This window comes from Eretmochelys imbricata, chromosome 3 (assembly GCF_965152235.1).
Source record: "Eretmochelys imbricata isolate rEreImb1 chromosome 3, rEreImb1.hap1, whole genome shotgun sequence".
In the NCBI taxonomy this organism is placed as follows: domain Eukaryota; kingdom Metazoa; phylum Chordata; order Testudines; family Cheloniidae; genus Eretmochelys; species Eretmochelys imbricata.
In genome coordinates this window covers 127991649-128008091 of record NC_135574.1, presented here as the reverse complement: position 1 = coordinate 128008091, position 16443 = coordinate 127991649, and the positions used below count along the sequence as shown (strand labels likewise).

The 16443-nt window shown below is 40.1% G+C and overlaps 1 protein-coding gene across 1 annotated transcript in view; it reads right to left on the bottom strand.

The window, feature by feature from the left end:
• The window catches only part of SMOC2 (SPARC related modular calcium binding 2), a 118149-nt gene that overhangs the window by 44774 nt on the left and 56932 nt on the right, over positions 1-16443 (bottom strand). The window contains exon 8 of the mRNA XM_077812167.1: positions 6664-6850. Coding sequence (XP_077668293.1) covers positions 6664-6850 — 187 coding nt within the window. The remainder of the gene's footprint in view (positions 1-6663; positions 6851-16443) is intronic.

The window sequence follows — 16443 nt, the reverse complement described above, 5'->3', positions numbered from 1 at the left end:
TTCCTCATTGCAAATATTAATTCATTCATCCTCAACACCACGAAAGTATTAGTGAGCCCATTATGTTGATAGGGAAACTGAGGAACCAAGGCAGTGAAGAAACATTAGGAAACCCAATACAAAAAGAAAATTAGGTTCCTCCCACCTACCAGAACACTGGTGTAGAAAGCTGTAAACCATATAACACATTTGGCAGCTGGCATGTTGTTCAGGTTGTGATGCTTCTGAAAAACAATTTTACCCCCTCCCCTCCCCAACAACCTCATATTGTGCTTGGTAAATATTACAGTACTAAAATTGTGTATTACTGTATTGTGACTGGAACAAACATTAGCTTATGTAAAAAAGGCTGACCACTAATCACCAGCAATTACAGAAAAGTCTGGAGGACGAGGAGATGGTTTGAACTGGAGAGTGGAATGGACTCAGCTGATCTTCAGTTACTGCTTGATACATGATATATCTTGTCTCTTTCTTAGACGTTTAATTAAGGAAAGTCTGTGAGTCACAGATAGTAGCAGGAAATCCTGTGCTATTTGTATTGTCTCTGCAAGTAGACTTATCAAATGCCACCAACTGTGCTGTCTTCCCCATGGTCTTGTAAAAGATGCTATATGATGAAGTATATCTATTCTGCATTTACAGCCCCATCCCCATCTTCAGATGCAACACGTTGTGAGTCTTGATGCTTCCTGCTGCTACTACCAATCTATTAGCACAGTTACAGCAGACACAGCCTGCAGTGTAGGAGTATGTATTTCAGCAGGAATGTTGTAAACAAGACACAAGAAGTAATTTTTCCACTGTACTCAGCACTGATTAAGCTTCAACTGGAGTACTGTGTCCAGTGCTGGGCGCCACATTTCAGGAAAGGTGTGGATAAATTGGAGAAAGTCCAGAGAAGAGCAACAAAAATGATTAAAGGTCTAGAAAACATGAGCTGTGAGGGAAGATTAAAAAAAATTGGGTTTGTTTAGTCTGGAAAAGAGAAGACTGAGAGGGGACATAAAAAGTTGTTACAAGGATGAGGGAGAAAAATTGTTCTACTTAACCTCTGAGGACAGGACAAGAAGCAATGGGCTTAAATTGCAGCAAGGGCAGTTTCGGTTGAACATTAGGAAGAACTTCCTGTCAGGGTGGTTAAGCACTGAAACAAATTGCCTGGTTAAGCACTGGAACAGGGAGTTTGTGAAATCTCCATCACTGGAGATTTTATGAGCAGGTTAGACAAACACCTGTCAGGGATGGTCTAGATAATACTTAGTCCTGCCACGCGTGCAGGGACTGGACTAGAAGAACTCTCAAGTTCCCTTCCAGTCCTACGCATTTTAAACATAAAATGCGGATAAGAAACTTGTCTAAATTCTATTTAAAAGAGGATCTCTTTCTGCTTCCCTTTTACCTGTCTTTAACTCTTGAAGTGCCATTGGAATCCCAACAAATGAAAGCTCACAGACAGTGTAGGAAAATGGGGCTTTGATCACACTGCTGGCTGTGGATTACGTAGCAGTGTCAGACCTGATTCACTAGCAGTTACTGCGAGATTTAGTCCCCCTTCACGAATGACAGTCCAAGAAATGTGAGCTGTGACAAGAGACGGCTGCTTTCTTTTCATTTCTGTGTCCCTCTCCACTTTTTTGTTTCAGCTGGGACATGGAGGAGGAATTACAAAGGCTCTTTTAAAAAAGAATCAGCATTTATAGCAGTTGCATGTGTCTAAGATCACCTCATTGGTTCACCATAGTCAATATGGGAGGCACCTTTAGTACATGTGTAATAGCTGGCACGTGTTGACATTTTAATAGTTTCTACTGTACTGAAACATTGCATGTTCTCAGTAGATTTTTAGCACCATTTGGTGATCAAAGAACTTTTTGGTGCTTTTCTGAATTGAACCCACAAATGCTTTTTTAGATTCGTTTGACTATAGTCTAGTTGTTTAAAAGTTACCTAGAATTGGTAAAATCTTTCCATCATGTTTGAAGTCCTCAATAGTTATAGGCTTCAATCTTGCACACAATTACACATGTGAAAAGTCCCATTGACTTCAATAGGATTACTTATGTGAGTAAATGCCAGCAGGTGTATGTGTTTTCAGGATCAAGGCCATAGGTTGCAATGACAAGGCAAAACTAGGTTAATATTCAGGTTACTTTGCCTTAACTCATAAATCCCATTATTTTGTTAGTTTATATCCCATCCGTCTCACTTTGTATTTTAGGGGACATGGTAAGATTAAAGGTCATAGTTTAAAAAAATTATTAGTCTGCAGAAGAGAAGCATGGCGGGGAGGTAGGGGGGAGGATTTGATAGCAGCCTTCAACTACCTGAAAGGGGGGTTCTGAAGAGGATGGAGTTTAGCTGTTCTCAGTGGTGGCAGATGACAGAACAAGGAGCAATGGTCTCAAGTTGCAGTGGGGGAGGTCTAGGTTGGATATTAGGAAACAGTGTTTCACTAGGAGGGTGGTGAAGCACTGGAATGGGTTACCTAGGCAGGTGGTGGAATTTCCATCCTCAGAGGTTTTTAAGGCCCGGCTTGACAAAGCCCTGGCTGGGATGATTTATTTAGTGTTGGTCCTGCTTTGAGCAGAGGGTTGGACTAGATGACATCCTGAGGTCTCTTCCAACCCTAATATTCTATGATTCTATTACTAATAAGCTCATATATTACAATTACTTTTTAAAATCTAGTATGCTTTTCATCTTTTACTGTGTGCTCTATGTTTAATTTTTACATTTCACTCAGCTCAGAGAAACTAGATGAGGGCTATTTCTGGGGAATTATACTTTCAGATTCTCATGCATTAGTTCATACCTGCAACGTCTGAATTTACAGCACGTCAGGGGAAAGCTTAAATTCTAAACAAACAAGCGTGCCTTTAAATAAGGCTTTGAAAAAAAACACTTCTACCTCCCCGTCCATACTTGCACACGCTCATTCTGCCTCTCTAACATTTTAGATTTAATGCTACATATGGTTGCTCAACTTATAAGAAATACCCACGTTACACATGCTCCCAGTGACCATATAAACCCAGTCATATCTTAAAAGGTCTAATTGAAATGCATTTATCTGATTTTCATCAACAAACTGTTCATTTTAAAAGCATCACAAACTTTGCAACATCCTGAAGTTCTGCTAGCTGCGAGAACACCACACAAACATTCTGACTGTGCATTACAGGACAGGATGAAACAGTGAGGGATTTTTTCCCCTTCAGTGCTTAATTTATCTTCACAGTGTCTGATGAAAGTTTATTGAATTGTCTAGTGGCCCATCAGATAAAGCGTTTGCTCCAGGAAGGTGCAATGCGATTTCATGCCCATGTGAGTGTGTCTCCTATGAGTGAAAAAGGCCCTTTTTTTGAACAACAGGAATAGAAGCTGCTTTGATGGCAAGGTAGAATTCAGCTATCTGATGGATGACCTCTTCAATCAGCCAGGGAAAGAGTGAAAGAGAAATCTCTGAGTGGTGTACGCTAATGTAGTACCTGGCAACTAGCCTGATCCCTGATTAATCTGATACCCCACTCTGCATTTCCTCCCTCCCCTTCCCTCCCCCTTGCCTACTTTCCCCTCTGCCATCTGCACTTTTGCCCTATTGGCTTAGGTTTATGGTAAATACAAATGCAGTACATCGTATATAATCTAAATCTATAAAGCAAAATAAGTGTTAAAATACTGTAGCATGAAAGGTCTGATTTTAACCCCAAAAGGCAATAAAACTGTCACCTTCTTTTGTCAATCTATCACTAAATGTCCCAGCTGAGCTGACAGAAAAGTAGCTGCACTGAGACCCAATGAAAGAAGATATTAAATACCAGAAGCTGGGGACAACAGGGTGGCAGAGGGATGGAATGACAGGTTTATATTGGAAAGGGGACATTGCCAGGTTAAAAGTCATAAATTAAAAAGCACTACTCTATTACTCACATGCTTAACTTTAAGTAAGTGTTTGCTGGGTCAAGGCCTTTTTTCACTGTTTATGATATTTGTTTTCTTTTATGTGAACTTAACGCAATGTAGAAAATGTAATAGTGTAGTCAGTTTCCTATTTGCTTACAGTCTTTTGTTAGTTCCTTTCATTTCAAGTATTAGCACAATTTTTTTAGTGAATGGGTTGAAAGAACTTTAAGGGAATGTTTATTTGTTTATAAACCCTGTTTCCACTTGGTTTATTTATTTTTTAAACCAGAGACATTTCCACTGGTCTTAGGTTTTGTCCTAGCAAGTTTTTCGTGTTCAGCCTCACTGAGTCCTTTGCATTTCTTTGCAGCAGACTTACTAATGTTATTGCCAGGAAGCTCTTGTCTTTAATTTTTTTTGTTAATTTCCCATTCCACCCACTAATGTAGTGAAGGGTAAATGAGAAATGGATAAACTCCCTTTATTTGAATTTGAAGAACATGCATTTTAGGGTAGGTTAGTTTACCTACTTTTTTTACCACTGATTCCACCATCTTTGTTTTATTTCAACAATGCTACCTCTTTTCTGGAACGCTTTCATTGACAATTGATCATTCCTTGGCTTCAAAATGATGGGGGCAGCCAATCGTTGGGGGTAACGTGCACTTACTCCACCCCTTCATGTTGTCTGACAGATTTAATGAGACTATTATTTACTGTGGTGACCAAAGTACTCTAGGTGCATTAGAAGTGAAACACTGAAGCACTCATTCACAAACTCTTGTATTCATATTACAAACAAGTACAGCATCAAATTGCTATGCCAACAACTGCCAGCTCCAGTGTATTCTGTGTTATTCTCTACTAACAACTCTCCAGATTTTCAAAGAGTGTTTTTCTTTCTTGCATACTGTCCTTGGTATTAGCCTTTTGTCTTGGATTTCTATTTTCTTTCTTATAAGTTGTTCCTCCGATTTGCATTTTCAATGGAAAGGTTTGATGGGAAGATCAGATGCACCATTTTTCACAAGTCCTTACTATCCATCCAGTTGCATGCCTCAGGAAAGAGCTCCTGAGTCAGAAGAACATTGATTTCCCTCCCCCTCTCCACTCCAATCTATAGAAAGAAAATCATGGAATAAAGAAAGCTGCCTACTGTCCAGCTCTTACTGATTGTGCACAGTGCTCACTTCATTAAAGACTCCCCAGACTAATGGAGGAAAAGGATCCCCATCGCTCAAACCGTCAGTTCTGCCAGTGCTCTTCCGTTCTTTTCCAGAGAGGCAATAGGACCAACATCCAAAGATATGAAAGGCACATTTTGTACCAATGGGTCGGGAGAGGAGAGCTTTGCATGAAACGTTTGGCTACAGGAAAAATATAATATGAAAGGAAGCAATATGAATAAAATGTAACGGCTACCCTGTGAAGCAGAAGTCACATGAAGCATTAGCAGAAAGATCCCGGAAAGATTAGGTTTGGTTAATCCAACCTGAAGCTGTGTAGAAACTTCAGTTTCTGACTGGAGAGAGCAATAAAGAAGGTCCTCGGAAATGGACTGTACGTATGAGCTGAGGCAAAGAAAACTGCACTGGCCCCAAAGTTAAAACAAAACAGAAATGTCACCAACAAGTGGATCAAGGCAAAATGATTTTTTAACAAGAAACAAAGAGAGAGAGAGACCAAGAGCAGGGCTGTTTCTGAGCAGACTACATGTTTACAGGTAGTACATCAGAAGTGCTGATCATACAGTTTAAGGGCCAATCTTGGTAATTCAATTTGACAGTTTAAGGACTGTAGCTTGCAAGGGATAAGAAATAGGAGACTGCCAGTGACCGTAGGTTCCTCCTACGTAAGCTAAGTGTCTGCACAGTGCAGGCGTGGTCCAGTCTATTGCATAAACAGACATCAAAACAATTCTATACACTGTCAATAAATCAATGCTCCAAGAACACAAAAGATTGCACTGCATTACATTCTTAGGGAGCAATCAGTTTCTTAAACATTGTTCTCCACACATCTTATGTAACGGTCAAAAAATAACTTTTGACCAAGCCATGAAAAGGTCAATGCTTCCATCAGGCTGTACACATTGCCCTGGTTTTAAATGAGCTTTCTGTAGTGTTCCTGCAGGAGCCAAACCTCAATAAGTGGCCTAAATAACTTCCTTTGGAATCCGATATTCATCCTGAATGCATCTGCTCAATGTGGCTCAGAACACTTTACCATGTATTCGGCTCAGCTAAGAGGAGTGAATTCCAAGCTTCTATTAATAACATACTAAAATGATATTTGCTCTCTCTAGTGGTTTCAAGGCAATTGTTCCATTGAAGCTTGTCCGATGAAAATAGCTGTGGGGACTTCTGGAGAAACATTTCTGATGTTGGTTTTGATTTCTTACATAGACAATGTCAACTGGCTCTTTCATCATCATACTGCAAGAAAGTGGGGCTTGCTCTGTGCTGACTCTTTCCCAGCTTCCACCCTGTAGTTTCTCAGCATGAATTAAGAGGAACATAGGGGAAGGGAAGATCGGAGATACCCGCATGCTGCCCACGACATTGCAGTCAGAGTCAGCAGCTGGACACCTAGTCTAATGCTCTGACAGCTCTTAATCCAGAGTGCCAGATCCTTAGCTGGTGTACATCAGTCTATTTCCATTGCCATTGGAGCTATGCCAATATACACCTGCTGAGCTTCTGGCCCCATAAGCCTATTTGGGGACGTATGAAAACATCATAACTCCTAATGCCTTACCTAGTTGATGTACCAGGGATGGGACGTCCTGTGTCTACAAGAACACACCAGCAGTAGCCTGTGGAAGGATGACATTGCACGGGCTTGTAAAGGCCACCCTGAGCGCACTCTGGAATGAACACATTGTCTTTTTGGGGTTGTTTAGCTTCCTCCAGTGCAGACTGAAGTTCTTGATCACATGACGATGCTGTCAGAAAGAAATAGATGAAATGTTGACGAGGATATGGAAAGCACCCTCAGGATCAATGGAGTGATGGATAGATAAACCCCTAGCTATGTGCTATTATATGTAAGGACTTTGATAAGTCTTGTTGCAATAATACTTTACATTTACTGGACTCAGATTTCAGCTGCGTTATGTACTCTCCCTTGCCCCTTCTCATCCCGGCATGCCCTCTCCACACCCCAAACCACGACAGCTCTACACTACCCTAGGATTTTCCTTTGCCAGGGGGAATTCTTAGATACCCAATTACTGCCACTTTTTGGAATGTTTTTTGCGGGGACGGGGAGTGAAGGTGGGTAAAACTTTCTTTATACAGATCAATGGGAAATGTGCCAGAATCCAATTTTTAAAATTCCATGTACATGAATTCACTTCTTTTGTACTTTTATATTCTGCTCCTTGCTTTAGGCTAAGGAATGAAAAGAGACACTTAAAATACATTTCAGATTTTTTTTTCTTTCTTGTTGATGAAAAGTGATGTATTAGCAGCCCTGGAGACCAAAGACCTCTGGTTATTCACATAGGAAGCAGAGGCAGTAAAAGCCTCTCACACTGCACCAACAACAGTTCTTCTCCGGAGGGTCCACACTTTGGAGAAATATGAGGGTAGCTCTGTCTTCATGCCCATTCAGTCCTTGGCCTTCCTGCTGCAACTGTGAACAAGGGGGCTCGAGATGGGTCTGGTTTGTGAACAGCTGCTCATTAGGAAATGAACTGATATCACCAATTTACTTCACATTTGCCATTACAGAGCCATTAGATGATGATAATTTTTGATCAATACCAAACTGGTCCAGATTCAGACTTGAGAAATTAAAATATCTCATTGCCAATAACTTGACCAATTCAGTCCTCCAGGAGCTTTAAAATCATGCTGTATTTGGGAGCATGACCTCACAATGTTTAAAGGGTTAATAAAGTATTAGTTCTGTGATATTCCTGTCAATCTAGTGAACAAAAACGAAACACAATGAATAGGTTAGAAACTAATGACATATATAGTAAATGCACTACAATCATAGGAATTCCTGATAAAATAGATTGAAATTCTAACAATCCTAAACTATCTATGTCCAGTGAAATATCCAGTCACTATTCTAGGTGGCAGCAGAAATGTAATAAATAGTAAATTATTTTCCTTTTTCAAGTGAATTAAGACTGAAGGGCACAACTCTTTTTTTGAAACTATAGCAGACTTCACTATTTTTTACAATTTAACCTGTGACTGCTGTAATTAAATCCTTGACTGGATTTTCAAGCCGCCGACAATGGGTTATGGCTTCAACCTAATCTCATCTAGCGTCATCCATTGTGTGAATGAAATGCTTTATCACTGGAGGCACAGTCTAGAGAAAGTTGGCACCTATGGTTCAAAATGCTGTTCTAGCTCAATCACTGTCCTCCTGCTACTGAGAGACATCATCAAGCTATACTTTGGCATGGTGAAACAGAAACCAGTAAATTCTGTTCATATCTCACCTTGATACCCTAAATAGCAGGCAAGTCTAGCTTTGAGATGGCCATGTTCCAAGATCACTGTGAATAGTTTCCAGGAAATGTGAAAAGCTAAAACTGCTGTTTTGATTGCACAGCACTGATGTTTGTTTTAGTGCTGTGGTCAAGGTCCCTTTAGATGTGTATAGCATGTCAACCGTAGAACAGAAGGCTGCCGGTGCCCTGATTAGTTTTGCATTTCCTTTATTAGGTCTAAGCACTAACATAAAATGATATTAAAAAGATTTTAAAATCTTGAAACTTAAACACCACACCATAATTAGAGGATCTATATACTGTGGATGGAGGGTCTATTTAAAAGCTTTGTAGTAGGTAAGCGTTTTAGTCTTTTCCTTGTGTGGAGGCCATTTTCCATATTCTTGATCATCTTTGTTGTCCTTCTCTGAACATTTTCCAGTTCCACTATATCCCTTTTTTAGATCTGGCGACCAGAACTGGACACACTATTCAAGGTGTGGGTGCACCACAGATTTATGTACTGGCATTTGGATATTTTCTGTCTTATTTTCTACCCTTTTCCTAATAGTTCCTAACACACTGTTAGCCTTTTTGACCACTGCTGAACATTGAGTGGAAGTTTTCATAGAACTATTCACAGTGACTCAAAGTTCTCTTTCTTGGGTGGTAACTATTAATTTAGAATCCATCATTGTACATATATAGTTAGTATTGTTTTTTTCTAGTATGCAGTACTTTGCACTTAACATTGAATTTCATCTGCCATTTTGTTTCCCAGTGACCCAGTTTTCTGAGATCCATGTGTAACTCCTTCCAGTCTGCTTTAGACTTAACTATCTTGAATAATTTTGTATCACCTGCCAACTTTGCCACTTCATTGTTCACTCACTTTTCCAGATCATTCATGAATATGTTGAACAGCACAGGTCCCAATACAGATCATTGGGGGATACCACTATTTACCTCTCTCCACTGTGAAAACTGACTATTTATTCCTACCCTTTGTCTCCTATTTCTCAACCAGTCAGTGCTCTTAATGATTTGTTGGACAATTTGTAATTATTATATTATTATTACATGGGAGGGGGATTCTGGTGGTGTCATTTCTGTTTCTATTAGATAGCTAAACCATATTTCAAATCTACTGCCCTAGTTCAGTTTCCTTTACCAAATGCCCTAGAAATATTATTTCCTCTGCTTATATAAGAGCTGGTCTCCCCGTGATGGGACAGGCCACCAACCCACTGACAGCATGCTTAAGGAGCAGCCCTGCACTCCGACAGTGCCAATTAAGCACACCTGAAGAGCATGCTCTACTTAGAGAAGGGGAATTTAAAAGGGTGAAGCTGCCACAGCGTGGGGGAAGTTTGCCCAAGACGAGAGGTTGCTAGAGACTGCCAGGAAGCCCAGTAGCCAGGGCAGCCCAGCCCAAGGCAGCGACTAGCCTTCCCTCTCCCTCCAACCCCCGTTTAGGGCAGAGAGATACTGCATCCCAGAGAGGGGCTCCGGACATCAGCTCTCCATCAGTACCTTGCAGCCGGATCTGAGGAGCAGTGCCAGGGACCAGAAGTAACTAGGCTCAGAAAGGATCCCGGGAACCCAATTCCCGCAGGGAACAATGACCTTGCTCAGGAGTGGGGTTTCTGGAAGAGACCCAAGGATGAGTGACATGCAGAGCCGACGGACAAGCCCAAGCTACGAGCTGCCTGACTACATTCCGCCACAACGCCAGATCAGCCATCAAGCAACTTGGGGAGCAACTGTCCCATAGACAGATTCTAACACTGCTGGTTGGGTAGCATTGACACCTCAAGGGAATTTGTTGCCACCATTATTCCTTCTATTCCACCAGTCCTCCCACCATGTAGTGCTGCAGAAGTGAAATCAATAGCACCATGAAATTTTCACCCATTATCCTTCTCCCCAAGACCATAGTTTTACTCCTCAGTTTAATTTCCTCTTTGAAGCAACTGTTCATTTCCCATCCAAACTCATTCTTCAATTACTCTAGCTATTAGAACAGGAGTACTTGAAGGATTCCACTCCATTCTCATGACTGGTTAAGGGCTTCTGTCAGATAATTAACATTATTTCCAATAATTCTTGTCATAGTATCAGAGGAATATGGTCAACAACCCTTAGTTTGCTAGCAGGATCAGTGATAAATGTCAGTAGTTTACAAAGCTCCTGACGGTTTGTCCAAACAATCTGACAACTACTGGGATTAGGGCCTGCAACAGATGGATGCCAGAAAGTCATAAAAAGAACATCACCAAAAAAATCTATACCACAGCAAAAGCAATATAAATATTTGCATCATTATTGGAGCTAGTCAAAGACACTTTGACAGAACTGTATTCCTCTGGAATATGTAGTTGTGTTGAGTCTGAAAGCTTTACCAAAAGCAGGTTGATTTTGCCAGAACTTTGTTTTGGAAGAAAAACCGGGGGAGGGAGAAGGAAATAAATCAGATAATGTCAAATGGGTCTGTTCTTGTTGCCAATTATTTATTTCCAACACCTAAAAGCAGTATGCAGTCAAATTAATGCAATCAGCATTCACATGCAAACATCTCCATAGCCTGATCCTGGAAAGCCTTTTTTCATGCGAGTTAGTCACTTTGAAGTCAATGACGATATTTCATGTAAGCAAGGATTACTCACATGAGTAAATATTTGCAGGCTCAGATATTAAAATGGGAAAAGAGCAGTGCATCATTTCTGAGTGCATCAATCCTGGAGAAAGGCTTATCTGTCCATCAGTCTTTAGTAGTTCTGAAGTCCCTATCACCACATTATCTAGATGTTTACATAACACAACATGTTAGCTTTGTAACACTGGGTATTTCAATCCTTCACTTCCTAAGTTTTCATTGGCGATGAACCATACCCCACCAGAGTTCTCACAGTTGCAAACATGTTCTCCCCATGTTCTCCCACCAGAGTTCTCCCAGCTGCAAACATGCATGGTTTGCTTCTGCTTGAATGTGAAATGCTGTATGCACATATGCTCGAGTTTAGTGTGTTCCTGCAGAAACGAGTTGTCAAATCTGCAGAAAATTACAAAGGCGCCTGTGTGCTACTTTTACATTTCCTGCTGCTACATAAACACTTCCTCTCAATTTCTTTGACCCCAACAACATATACATGATAAATGGAATCCACATCAAGAAATTCTATTTTCAGTTGATACCCCCTCCCGCCCTTTCTCTTTACTGTAATGGGCCATGAAAGGACAATTAGACAGGGCTGGCTTCCAGAGAAAAAGGATCTTTTATTGGGCCTTGAAGCTCAGTGCGCTTCACATAAAGTCACTAACAAGAAACCCATGAACAAAAATGCCCTGCAAAGTGATATATGTTAACCACTCTTGAGTAGTGCAGTATTAGTATGTCTAGCATTCAAGAATGTGAGTTTTGCAGTTCTCTGGTGTTTCCCTGGGGATATACAGAAGTCATGTATTCACAGGTAATTTTCAGTACACAGTCTCATCAAATTGCATAAAAGCTAAATTCTGCTACTCAAAATGGTATCAAAATAATCAAAATATTCCAGTTCATTAAACCTAATTTAGTTTAAACATTTTAGTACACTTTATCTAGTTACATCTGATTTGATGCTAGTATATTTCTGAAGTTTTGCGTATGATGGGCCAAGTAATCTTCTCATTTATGCCAATGTAGCCTCTATTGCAGTCAGCTGTGACTGGGACAAAAAAATGGCTTATTAAGTTATAATTAATCTTCTCTGAACTGATGGAGCTAACATGTACTTCTGAAGCTGATTACAATGTAATTTGATTTTATCATGTTATTCCTGAATTCAATGAAACATTTCCATTTCATATCTTAATCTTCCAGATCTTATTTCTATCTTTAATTAAAATGTTCACTTCAGTAGGGCAACTGGATTCAATATGCTCTGTATACAAACTATAGTCCTCCTAAAGGTGAATCTATATTGACTGGATTGCTGATCTGGGAGAGAAAGAGGGTTCTCACTCCAGATAATTTCCTCAACTGTTATTCCTAACTCCAGAAAATGTCTCCTCAAGATAGAAGTATAGATTTCCCCCCTGCAACTCAGCCAGTTGCATATCCCAAAAACAGTGTCCTTGGCATAGGGTAGAGCAGCTGAGGAGTTGCCCTAAATTATGGTAATAGGATAAGGTCCCTAAATGATCTTACATCAGTGAAGGATAGGTGTACCTCCATTCCCCAAAACCCACTCCTACCCTCAGCATGCCCCTTCCCTCCCCTGATGTGTCTCCTGTGTCAGAGGTGGAGGGGACAGCTGGTGTAAGAGGTGGTTATCATGCCTCTGCCAACTACATGCCAGTGCAGAGTTCCTTTATGCAGGGAAAATTTGCAGCCACCTACCTTTGGCCAGGATACGGACATTTTGCACCACCTCCTTCCTAAGAATTATGGCTTCAATTCTGCAAGCATTTGCTTGCATCAACCCTTATGACCATGTGAAAATACAATTGCCTACAGTGGAACTCAGTGCAACCCAATGCGGCCAATAAATGAACAATTTTTCTCATGAACAGTCCTTACTGGAACTACATTGAAACCTTTTATTTATAACTGAATGGGGACTACTCATGGGCACAATCTATTACACATTGAAGTCAGTGGAATAGCTCCTATTAACTTCAGTGGTCATTGGATCAGGCCTGAGGTGAGTAAAGCTACATGCATAAGTGTTTTCAGGATCAGGCCTTGTATTTGTACATGGATCAAATGTCAACTGTGAAGGACATTTCTTTTTTAAAAAATGGACAAATAGATGAAACAATCAAGCTAAATTCTAAGACTGAATTACAGTGTGAATACTCATATGGCACCACGTTTTGATTTACATCCATGTTCAAAGGGACATCAGCTGTGGGGTTCAACACAAATGTGTATCCATCCAGTCTTGTATCAGGTTGGATATTTTCCTACCCATGCTCATTATTGTTCATGAAAACGCATGGGAAACAAACATTCAAGGTCCTGTTGTTTGTGTCTGCAGGGTATTTCCCATGTACACTTGGTCACTATTTTGTACTTTTTGAACTTATGTGCATGCTTGTGGACTATGGCTTCAACACAGCCCTGAAGGCAAATTTATGTACTACTTCACTCCACTGAATGAAGGGGTCTAAATCACATACAGATGTCATTTATCTATGCGGTTTCATATGCAGTGATATTGCAGTACATAAAGGCTGATCATCTGGAAAGGCACTGAGCCTACACAAAATGCTAAAAGCAGGATACTCATAACCCACATTAACCTCTTGTTGACATCACATAATCACCCCCACAGGGTGACTTCCTATATAAACTATGTTTATCACCAGTGTAACTTTGTGTGTGTGTGTACTTAATGGCAGTAGGTCAAATCAAAATTTTCATGTTATATAAATTCCTGTACTACCCATGGTCAAAACTTTTGGGGCCCTTAAGACAGAAATCTTAAATGAGAATAAGCAAATGTGTCCATAATCCAATCCCACATCTCTATAGGGATATAAAAATGGGTTCATCTAACCTATTGTTTTCTTTTTTGAACACAACTGTAATTCAAAATTTCAGCCAAAAGTTGAAATATCAGAAATACTGTGAGAAAGGCTATTACTGTAATGTTTCCAAAATGGAGGGAAATAGGAACACTGTAAAATTTAATGTACAGCCCTGTTTTTGAGAGATTTCCAGCTCTATTTCTAAATCAAAGATATTAGGATAAAGTTAGGATAAACATTTGAAGTTTGTCTATCACCAGCTATTATTAATTTAAATAATAATTTTAATGAACTGCACTTCCCTTCAAAAGTATGGTTTCTTGCTATTTTTTCCAGAAGTTTTCACACTGTAGTATGTTATTACAATTTGTAAGAGACCAAATTATCTATTACACTGACTCTCTTCTTAAACCAAACAAAAAAAAAAAAATCAAAGCCAGATTCTGCCATCTTTATTTATTTTGAGTGAATCTTTACTCTGTGAATAGTCCCAATGAAAATGATGGAACCACTCTCAAAATAAGCTACTACTCAGTGAGAGTAAGGCTACGTGAGAGAGTCCCTTGCAGTTCTTTCCCCAGATGGTGGGAAAACTTGATCATGCTCAGTTATTTGCACTGAGTGGCTCCAGCACACCCCCCAGTTCCTTACTCCTTATAAGAGGGGTCTGCCCTTCATGGGCCTTTCTTAAGTCTCTCCAGATGGCAGATCAAAATGAAAGTCACAAACCCCAACACACTCAAGGATACCCTCTTCCCGGGCCTCCTCAAAAGTGTGGGGGAGTCCACAGTACTGCCAACAATACAGCACTTACATAGCAGGTTTTAAGAAATCTCCCTGGCTGGGCTTTTGAGTCAGGCTTAGTCAGTCCAGCTTATTTTGGGATTTCATTACACTCTCTATAGGGTCAGGGTAGAAGTCTCCAGGCTGGGAGTTCCCTCTATAGCGTCAATAGTCACCCTTGTATTCTGCTGTTTAAGGCAATCCTGCTTCTCCACACCCCCCGCTGACTGCAATGTCCTCCCTTTTAAAGGTCTCCTCCCTATCATATATGATTGATAGAGCAGGAATGGTGGGGCTAGCCCTACCCACAAGGCCTCTCTGCCAGCTTCCTCATCCATCTGGGATCTATATACCCCATTAGAGGGTGGCCTAACTTGGCTCTGATGGTTTGGAAGATTATCATTTAATACAATCGTTGAAAACTTGGAAGTGTTTATAAATTGGCTTATAAATCTGATCTCTTTCAAATAGCCATTTTGCATTAAAGTAAGTCTTATGTCCTGAAGATCTGAGATCAAACTTGTCATATAACATCTCAGAAATGAAAGACAGTAGTTCATTTTTGCCAAATCTCTTTTTGTTTGTTTTTTTGTAAGAACAAATTGAAAACTAAAGAAAGCTTTCTTGGTAAAGCAGATGAAATGAATGAATATTAATTAGATTATAAACTTTTGGATCCAAAGGCTGTGTATTTACATATCACCAGCACAACGGGACCCTGGGGTGCTACCAAAATACAAAATAAAATAATCATCAAAATGATAATACATTCTTTTAGGCCATTGGTCAATGATGTGACATCAGGCTCAATAGTGATCCAAAGTAGTTGAAAAGCTCTCATCACAAAGGGTTCTTTCTTGTGAGAAGAAGAGTGTCTTCGATCCCCTTCAGTCAGTGAGATCAGACCCAAGATAAGGAAGGAGGGAATTATAGTCTCCTGGTGCTCTTGTACATCATGAGTTCTGTGGACCCCAGTATGTAAGTAAAGTCAAATTCTGCCCACACCATTGACTTGTATGGGCAAAAGTGAGAGCAAAATTTCCCTCATTTTGTGAAACCCAGTATCCCATTGAACAAATAACAAAGGAGAGGTGGTGGCTTCTATCTGTTGCTTGATATAGTTGTATAACTTTTCCCAAATTGAGCAACTATATAGCTTTCCAGTTGGGAAAACTACTACAACTGAAAATGATTGACTTTTTCCGAACACAATAGCTAGCTGGCCATTTAGTTGCCCATAACAATCTAAAGGCTCCTTCATTAACCAAAGTTGTGCAAGACAGCCATGTTTACTTTGCAAGTCTATTGACAAGTAAACTTCGGAGTTTTCTGTCAATGGAAAATCTCTTTCATTTTCAAAACATTTTCAAGACAACTGTTTCAGTTTTTCCACAAACCTGTGAAACTGGAATTCTTTGCCAGGTGAGCTGGTGGTGAGAATTTATTTGAGTTGCTCTACCAAAAAATACAGGCCATATTTAGGCACTTACCCAAGCAACTCAACTTACAGGAATGCTGAGTAACCACAGCTTCCATTCAATACAAAAGGAGTTGTTAGGACCCAGTATCAATGGAAATCAGGACACGTAAGTGCCTGAATATGGATTTGGGACCTAACTTTAGGCACCTAAATTATTTTAATTTCAAAGGTGCCTAGAAGCACCACTTACTGTAGCTGGTGCCACATTTCTGCCATCATGCTACAATGCTAAGGATCCCAGCCTTACCCAATGTTTTCCAGCCTTCGTGCTTAGTTCTAATCCAAGGTGGTAGCATTCCATCTACAT